This window comes from Macaca mulatta, chromosome 3, assembly GCF_049350105.2.
Source record: "Macaca mulatta isolate MMU2019108-1 chromosome 3, T2T-MMU8v2.0, whole genome shotgun sequence".
Classification (NCBI taxonomy): domain Eukaryota; kingdom Metazoa; phylum Chordata; class Mammalia; order Primates; family Cercopithecidae; genus Macaca; species Macaca mulatta.
Window position 1 is genome coordinate 11,039,440 of NC_133408.1, and position 8,954 is coordinate 11,048,393.

General features: G+C 50.4%; 1 protein-coding gene across 3 annotated transcripts in view; it reads right to left on the bottom strand.

Moving 5' to 3' along the window:
• The window catches only part of CHAF1B (chromatin assembly factor 1 subunit B), a 30,433-nt gene extending 25,076 nt beyond the window's left edge, over positions 1-5,357 (bottom strand). For all 3 annotated transcript variants that reach the window (XR_013414917.1, XM_028845329.2, XM_015132915.3), the window contains exons 1-3: positions 5,256-5,357; positions 4,451-4,650; positions 3,015-3,147 (exon numbers count right to left, since the gene is read on the bottom strand). Coding sequence is in view for 2 of the 3 variants with exons in the window: in XM_028845329.2 (XP_028701162.1) it covers positions 3,015-3,147; positions 4,451-4,576 (259 nt within the window). In the remaining variant the exon portion in view is untranslated. The remainder of the gene's footprint in view (positions 1-3,014; positions 3,148-4,450; positions 4,651-5,255) is intronic.
• Between the last annotated feature and the right edge of the window lie 3,597 nt (positions 5,358-8,954).

Genomic DNA, 8,954 nt, shown 5'->3' on the forward strand with positions numbered 1-8,954 from the left:
TGCTCTAGCCTGAGTGACAGAGCAAGACCCTGTCTCAAAAATGGGGAAAACAATTTATCTACCTCACAGGCTGTTGTGAGGATTAAATTGGTCAATGTGTATAACACACTTACAACACAACGGCTGGCAAATAGTAAGCCCCATGGAAGTGTCAGCTATTAATCATTATAGACATATCAGGTACTTTAGCCTGAGGTCACCCATTGTCTGAGTCCGATGACTCTCCACATTCTGACTCCACGATTACCACATAACCTTCTGACCATCCCTTGGCTTCCTTTAGAAATGTGCACAGCAGGAGAGTGAATGAATGAGGTTGTGAGGACATGCGCATTCCCATTCCTTTTTTTTTTTTTTTGAGATGGAGTTTCACACTTGTTGCCCAGGCTGGAGTGCAATGGCACAATCTCAGCTCACCGCCACCTTCGCCTCCCAGGTTCAAGCGATTCTCCTGTCTCAGCCTCCTGAATAGCTGGGACTACAGGCATGCACCACCACACCCAGCTAATTTTGTATTTTTAGTGGAGACGAGGTTCCTCCATGTTAGTCAGGCTGGTCTCGAACTTCTGACCTCAGGTGATCTGCCCACCTCAGCCTCCCAAAGTGCTGGGATTATAGGCGTGAGCCACCGCACCCAGCCTGCATTCCCATGCTAAGTTAACCGGAATCCTGGTTGCACACATTAGTCTGGGAGCTTGGTTAAGATGCCATTGGCCCTGATGGATGAACACTCTCTGTGTGCTGACAACAGCAGGTTTCTGGGCCTCCAAGGCCAAGGGACTCTGGAAAATGGGGGCTGCCATGTGCAACCTCAGGGCAAATAGCAGGCAGCCACCCCTAGGTGACGCTCCTGCTCCCCACCTTTCCCTCTACAAATCAGCATGCGTGCATGCGTGCACACACACACACACACACACACACACACACACACACACCCCCGTCATGTGCTCTGGGCATCATGGCACTGAACTCAACCAGGTCTCTTTTCCTCCTTCTGCAAAAATAAAACTTTAGATTTCTGTTTTATTTTGTAATAGTTTCTAGATTGTTTCAAAGTATGGTAAAAAGGAAGGTTTACTTTTTGTTTTTTTTTTTGAGACAGAGTCTCATTCTGTTGCCCAGGCTGGAGTGCAATAATCCTATCTTGGCTCAGTGCAAACTCCACCTCCCAGGTTCCAGCGATTCTCTGCCTCAGCCTCCCGGGTAGCTAAGATTATAGGAGTGCACCACCATGCCCAGCTAATTTTTGTATTTTTAGTACAGACAAGGTCTCACTATATTGGCCAGGCTGGTCTCCAACTCCTGACCCCAGTGATCCACCTGCCTCGGTCTCCCAAAGTGCTGGGATTATAACAAGTGTGAGCGACCGCACCCAGCCTGGTTTACTTTTTCCATATAGTTTTATCCCATTTAAGCACAGGCAGAAAACAAGAATCAATCTATTCCCACCAAACAAGTAAGCACAAATCACAAGACCATTCATTAACGACACTCCCGGTATGCTCCCTCCCCAGCACCCTCCAGCAGCCCGGCACTGCAGACACCAGGACTCCAAAGCAGCATCAGGCACAGCAGGGAATGGGAGAAAACGCATGGATGTCAGACCAGAGGAGCTGCCAAGCTGGGTACCGATGTGGGATCTTACCCCGACGGGCACTGCTGGAGCGTTTCAGAGGCTACTATGGGTATTACAACAAGTATGTCACTGTGGGGAAGGGGAGCATCGCGGGGCTTTCCACAGTGCTGGCAGCTTATGTGCTTTTCAGCTACTAGTTTTCTTACAGGGAGATCAAACACCAGCAGCTACTCAGAGCCCATTGAAGAGGGGCCAGTGGGAGGCATGCTGCGCTTCTGAGCATGGCACCCCTCCATGAGGAACTTGGCCATTGCTGAATTCTTTCATATCCCACTTTAGAATTCATGCCCAAATACCCCAGGCACGGTGGCTCATGCCTGTAATCCTAGCACTTTGGGAGGCCGAGGCAGGCAGATTGCCTGAGCTCAGGAGTTCAAGACCAGCCTGGCCGACATGGCAAAACCCCATCTCTACTAAAAATACAAAAATTAGCCCGGGGTGGTGGCAGGTGCCTGTAATCCCAGCTACTTGGGAGGCTGAGGCAGGAGAATGGCTTGAACCCGGGAGGCGGAGGTTTCAGTAAGCCAAGATCGTGGCACTGCACTCTATCCTGGGTGACAGAGTGAGACTCTCTCAAAAAAAAAAAAAAAAACCCAAATAAAAGATGACTGGTTTAAAAAAAAAAAAACTCCCAAAGCCAGTTAATTAATAATGCAGTCCTAAAGCCAATTAATTAATTATACAGAGACACTGAACTGACTCTGATCACCACAGATATTAAACTAACAATCAAACAAAACCAGAACAGCCGCCTTACTTGGGATGTGATGGAAAGGTAAGTGCCTCTCCATCTTGTCTCGGAAGAGCCCAGTGGGAGCTAGCAGGAAAGCAGCTGTTTTCAAACAGGTGTTCCCAGTGTCATCTTGCTGTCCTCCCTCTCCGATTCTACCGCACTCCCTAGAACATTATTTTACTGAACTACCTAAATGACAGATTGAGAAGGTCGGCCATATCTGAAATAAAAAGCATATCCAGGCCAGGCCCGGTGGCTCATGCCTGTAATCCCAGCAATTTGGGAGGCCGAGGCAGGTGGATCACCTGAGGTCAGGAGTTCGAGATCAGCCTGGCCAACATGATGAAACCCCATCTCTACTAAAAATACAAAAAAAAAAAAAAAAAAAAATTAGCCGGGCGTGGTGGCAGGTGCCTATAATCCCAGCTACTCGGGAGGCTGAGGCAGGAGAATCGCCCGAACCCGGGAGGCGGAGGTTGCAGTGAGTCGAGATTGCACCACTGCACTCCAGCCTGGGGAATAAGAGCAACACTCTATCCCACCCCTCCTAAAAAAGCATATTCAGCTCAAATCTCACTATCTGACACGAGACACACAGGTATCTATCTGGTTCCTAAAGAATCTCTGAAGAACAGCAATACTCACCATCTCCTCCCGATGCTAAAATTTCCCCAGTTGGAGAAAAACGCACGACATTGACAGCTTTGGTATGACGAGCAAGATTGGACAAAAATTCCACAATGGCTTTTCCATCTGGTCCCTTTTCTACCTTCCAGATCTGTCAATACCAAAACATTCATTTGAAAAACATAGAATAGGCACATATTATACTGTTTGTATTAAAACAATACTATGGGCTGGGTGTGGTGGCTCACAACTGTAATCCTAGCAGTTTAGGAGGCCAAGGTGGGTAAATCACTTGAGGCCAGGAGTTCAAGACCAGCCTGGAAACATAGTGAGACCTGGTCTCTACAGAAAATTTTAAAAATTAGCCAAGTGTGATGACACATGCCTGTAGTTCCAGTTACCCGGGAGGCTGAGGTGGGAGGATCACTTGAGCCCTGGAGGTCAGGGCTGCAGTGAGCCGAGATCAGGCCACTGCATTCCAGCCTGGGCGACACAGTAAGACCCTGTCTCAAAAAAAAAAAAAAAAAAAAAAACTATGCTTATTTTCAGAAAGAAATCCCCATCTAAAACATAAATGTCTACTGTTCCCCTCCGCCTTCTTTCTAGAGCAACTTGTTACCCAATAGGAACCAGGATCAGAATCCCAAAACAATGAACGTCCAGTTACAATAATCTAGGGAAAATGAATCAAATAAGAAAGCAGAGCCAGGGCATGGTGGCTCAGGCCTGTAATCCCAGCACTTTGGGAGGCCAAGGTGGGTGGATTACCTGAGGTCAGGAGTTCGAGCCCAGCCTGGCCAACATGGTGAAACCCCATCTCTACTTTATACAAAAATTAGCCGGGTGTGGTAATGAGTGGCTGTAGTACCAGTTACTTGGGAGGCTGAGGCAAGAGAATAGCTTGAACCTGGGAGGCAGAGGTTGCAGTAAGTCGAGATTGCACCACTGCACTCCCGCCTGGGCAACAGAGCGAGACTCCATCTCAAAAAAAAAAAAAAAGCAGCTCTCTTTTGCTTTCATTGTTCACCGCAGGCCCTGGAAATTTAGCATTCTGGGCTAGATGACAGAGTAGTTTGAATTTGTTGACATATGTTCAATTCATTCATTCATTTACTTAAGAGAAGGGTCTGGCTGTGTCACCCAGGCTAGAGTGCAGTGGAGTGATGGTTGCTCCCTTCAAACTCCAAGCCTCAAGCGATCCTCTCACCTCAACCTCCCAAGTAGCTGGGCCTACAGCTGCACACCGCCACGTCCTGCTACTTTTTCATTTCTGGCTATGTTGCCCAGGCTGGTCTCGAACTCCTGGACTTAAGTGATCCTCTTACCTCAGCCTCCCAAAGCACTGGGATTGCAGGCGTGAGCCATCGCGCCCAGCCGACATCGGTTTTAAATAAAAGAATGAAAACTATTGCTTCAAGCAGTGTTCCCAGATGGCTATCTCTGCCCCAGCTTACCCTGACAGCGGTGTCCACGCCCGCAGACGCTAGTCTGTGGATCCTCCCGGCCGCCCCATGCTGGAAGTCCAGGCTGTACACGGGCTCCTTGTTGTGCCAGGCTATTTCACAAGTGATGACTTTCATCCTCCTGAGTCTTGAAGGGGCAAAACGTTTCTCGGGCACCGTTCTACTTCAAGACGGAGGAAAGCTGCAAAATGCTGGTGATGGATTAAACAACAGTGTTAGCAGCAGCGAAGGGTTACTGAGCGCTGAATAGGGCAGGAGCCATTTAAAATGCACACTGCATTGGGAAAGGATGTTAACGTTGCCATCTGACAAGAACACCTTGCTAGCTCCACCTAAAATGCTTCGCTGGGTCCTGACATCCACAAGTTTATGATACGCCGCTACGTCCAGAAAAGCAAAACCAAACATCCAGGTAGAGGCTACCTAGGGGCCCCGGCCATCTGCACGGCCTGTCCCCGCTTAGTAGGGTCTAGGGGCGCGCCCTGAGAGCCCAGGTAGGGGCCCGCCCCGGGAGGGGCCTCCCGGAAGAGGGGGGCAAACGGGGTAGGGGACCGGGGCGGCGGGGCGAGAGCAGAACCCCGCCTTTCCCAGGGACCGGGCGCTGGGCCCGGGAAGCTGGGACAGAGGCCGCCGGGAGGAGGCCGCGCGGGGCCGGGGGTGGACGGGGCCCCGCCGCCCGAACGCGCGCCCTTCGGAGCTATCCCGGGCCCCAGGCCCTGGGCAAGGGCCTCTGGCCCCAGATCGACCCGACCAAAAGAGCCGCGGAGCCGCCCGGGCCAGCCACGGGAAGCCGTACCTGCAGGAACCCGGACGGTCAGAGGCGCCGTCACCTCCCGCGCAGCGCGCGCTGCTTCCCGCGCGCCGCAGGCCCCGCCCCCCGCATGGGTGGGACCTCATGGACGCCCCGCCCCTCAAGCGCCTCTCAGGTCCCGCCCGACGTGGGCGGCACCCCAGGGAAGCCCCGCCCCCTCCTAGGCGCCGAGGCGAGTCCCGGTCTGGCCCTGGGGTCGGAATCCGGGCCGGAATTTATTCCCGCCAGACCCACGATTGCAGGAAGAATGGATTCACTATTATTTATTATTATTATCCATTATTTATTCCTTGTTGATTCGTTCTTTTAGCAAACGTTTACAGAGCCTGGGCTGTGTGTTAGACAGACCCTATGCTGGCGCTGTGCACTTGGGAGGGCGAACACGACCGGTTCTCCTGTCCCTTCTGCAAACAAAAACTGAGATCTCTGGGTTTCTATATTGGCTTCTAGAACATTTTGGAGAGTTCAAAGCTATGAAATTCTTCAGTACCTAGCGCAAGATTGCTTACATTTTATTATTATAGTAGACGAAGTTATAAATCCTTTCTTTTTTTTTTTTTTTTTGAGACGGAGTCTGCTCTGTCGCCCAGGCTGGAGTGCAGTGGCCGGATCTCAGCTCACTGCAAGCTCCACCTCCCGGGTTTACGCCATTCTCCTGCCTCAGCCTCCCGAGTAGCTGGGACTACAGGCGCCCGCCACCTCGCCCGGCTAGTTTTTTGTATTTTTTTTAGTAGAGACGGGGTTTCACCGTGTTAGCCAGGATGGTCTCGATCTCCTGACCTCGTGATCCGCCCGTCTCGGCCTCCCAAAGTGCTGGGATTACAGGCTTGAGCCACCGCGCCCGGCCTTATAAATCCTTTTTAAGAACAGACTCACATTTTAAAGTGAGGCGGTAAATTGATCGGTAGGCACAGATACCGCAGGCCTTTTGAAATGGGACGTTTCCAGATGAGACCTAATTTATCTGTGGGCTTCGCAGAAGGCCAGAAAACAAGTACCTCTGGATGCGCTGCTTTTACTGGATAAAAGAAACACACAGGTTTATCTGAGGAACCAACTGCTCTAGGATTTTTGGAAAAAAAGAACAGACATGGATTCTTATATAAATACTGGCTGATGCTTTTAGCCAGCTTTATGAAAGGTACAGATATTGCCTAAAAATCAGTGTCTCATGTTGATAAGAATGGCTGTATGCTCCTTGAAGCCTGATTTCTACAGGAAGCTAGAATAACATAATCCGAATATGCCATTTTTAGATTTTTTTTCTCTCCATACAGAGTTTGGACTGGGAATGACTATATACTTTAGATAATTTGGCTGTTATGAAAGTACAGACTCCTGGCCCTACCAGCCCCATGATTCCGAACATCCAGCAGAAGCCCCTGCTCCAGGAGCTTGCATTTTCATTCAGTCTGTTTTGGAAAGCTCGGGATTCTTCGTGTCTCTTCAACATCAAATTTCTCCAAATTTCTCATAAATGCTGTTCATTCACAAACGAATAATCTGCCCACCTTTTGAAGTGTCACGACGCTGAACGTGGATTTAAAAGATAAAAACACATGCTTTAAGTACTGAAAGTACACGAAGGAGTTGGCTTTCTTGGTGAACATTTTAGAGATCCAACTTCAGTGCCAACTTGATAAGCCAACACGGGCAGGGGATGCGGCTCCAGAGAGAGGCCCTGGGCTATCTCAAATATTTTCTCAAAAAAAAAAAGAAAGAGGCCGGGCGCGGTGGCACAAGCCTGTAATCCCAGCACTTTGGGAGGCCGAGACGGGCGGATCACGAGGTCAGGAGATCGAGACCATCCTGGCTAACACGGTGAAACCCCGTCTCTACTAAAAATACAAGAAAATTAGCCGGGCGAGGTGGCAGGCGCCTGTAGTCCCAGCTACTCGGGAGGCTGAGGCAGGAGAATGGCGTGAACCCAGGGGGGCGGAGCTTGCAGTGAGCCGAGATCGCGCCACTGCACTCCAGCCTGGGGCACAGAGCAAGACTACGTCAAGAAAGAAAGAAAGAAAGAAAAGAAAGAAAGAAAGAAAGAAAGAAAGAAAGAAAGAAAGGAAGGAAGGAAGGAAGGAAGGAAGGAAGGAAGGAAGGAAGGAAGGAAGGAAGGAAGGAAGGAAGGAAGGAAGGAAGGAAGGAAGGAAGGAAGGAAGTTATTTGCTCAAAACCTCAAAGTTTGCACCACAAATGTTGGACTAAAGAATTCCTGCCGGGCGCGGTGGCTCACGCCTGTAATCCCAGCACTTTAGGCCAAGGCAGGTGGATCACGAGGTCAGCAGATCAAGACCATCCTGGCTAACACGGTGAAACCCTGTCTCTACTGAAAATACAAAAAATTAGCCGGGCGTGGTGGCGGGCACCTGTAGTCCCAGCTACTGGGGAGGCTGAGGCAGGAGAATGGTGTGAACCTGGGAGGCAGAGCTTGCAGTGAGCTGAGATGGTGCCCCTGCGCTCCAGCCTGGGCGACAGAGCTAGACTCCATCTCAAAAAAAAAAAAAAGAAAAAGAAAAAGAAAGGAATTCCTCTAACGCAATTCTAACTAGATTCCTCAACAACCACTGGCCTTCAGCTTGGGCCCCAAGCATCCATTTTGGGCAGAACTGCCTCAATTTAAGGGGACCAATGTTATTTGGTTCCTGAGAACTTTTTAATAATGAAAATTGATATAAAAGCACTAACTCTTTTTTTTTTTTTTTTTTTTTTTTTGAGACGGAGTCTCGCTCTGTCGCCCAGGCTGGAGTGCAGTGGCGCGATCTCGGCTCACTGCAAGCTCCACCTCCCGGGTTCACGCCATTCTCCCGCCTCAGCCTCCGAGTAGCTGGGACTACAGACGCCCGCCACGACGCCCGGCTAGTTTTTTGTATTTTTAGTAGAAACGGGGTTTCACCATGTTAGCCAGGACGATCTCGATCTCCTGACCTCGTGATCCACCTGCCTCGGCCTCCCAAAGTGCTGGGATTACAGGCTTGAGCCACCGCGCCCGGCCTTTTTTTTTTTCTTTTTTTTTTTTTTTTTTTTGAGACGGAGTCTCGCTCTGTGCCCCAGGCTGGAGTGCAGTGGGGCAATCTCGGCTCACTGCAAGCTCCGCCTCCCGGGTTCACGCCATTCTCTGGCCTCAGCCTCCCGAGTAGCTGGGACTACAGGCGCCCGCCACTGCACCCGGCTAATTTTTTCTATTTTTAGTAGAGACGGGGTTTCACCATGGTCTCGATCTCCTGACCTTGTGATCCGCCCGCCTCGGCCTTCCAAAGTGCTGGGATTACAGGCGTGAGCCACCGCACCCGGCCAAAAAGCACTAACTCTTTTTTTTTTTTTTTTTTTTTGAGGCGGAGTCTCGCTCTGTCGCCCAGGCTGGAGTGCTGTGGCGCGATCTTGGCTCACTGCAAGCTCCGCCTCCCGGGTTCCCGCCATTCTCCTGCCTCAGCCTCCCGAGTAGCTGGGACTACAGGCCCCGCCACCACGCCCGGCTAATTTTTTTGTATTTTTAGTGGAGACGGGGTTTCATTGTGTTAGCCAGGATGGTCTCGATCTCCTGACCTCGTGATCCGCCCGTCTCGGCCTCCCAAAGTGCTGGGATTACAGGCTTGAGCCACCGCGCCCGGCCTGAAAAAAAAAAAGCACTAACTCTTAACTCAGCTTCGAAAAAAACTTCTCAACACACTTTCATTTCCATTTGTA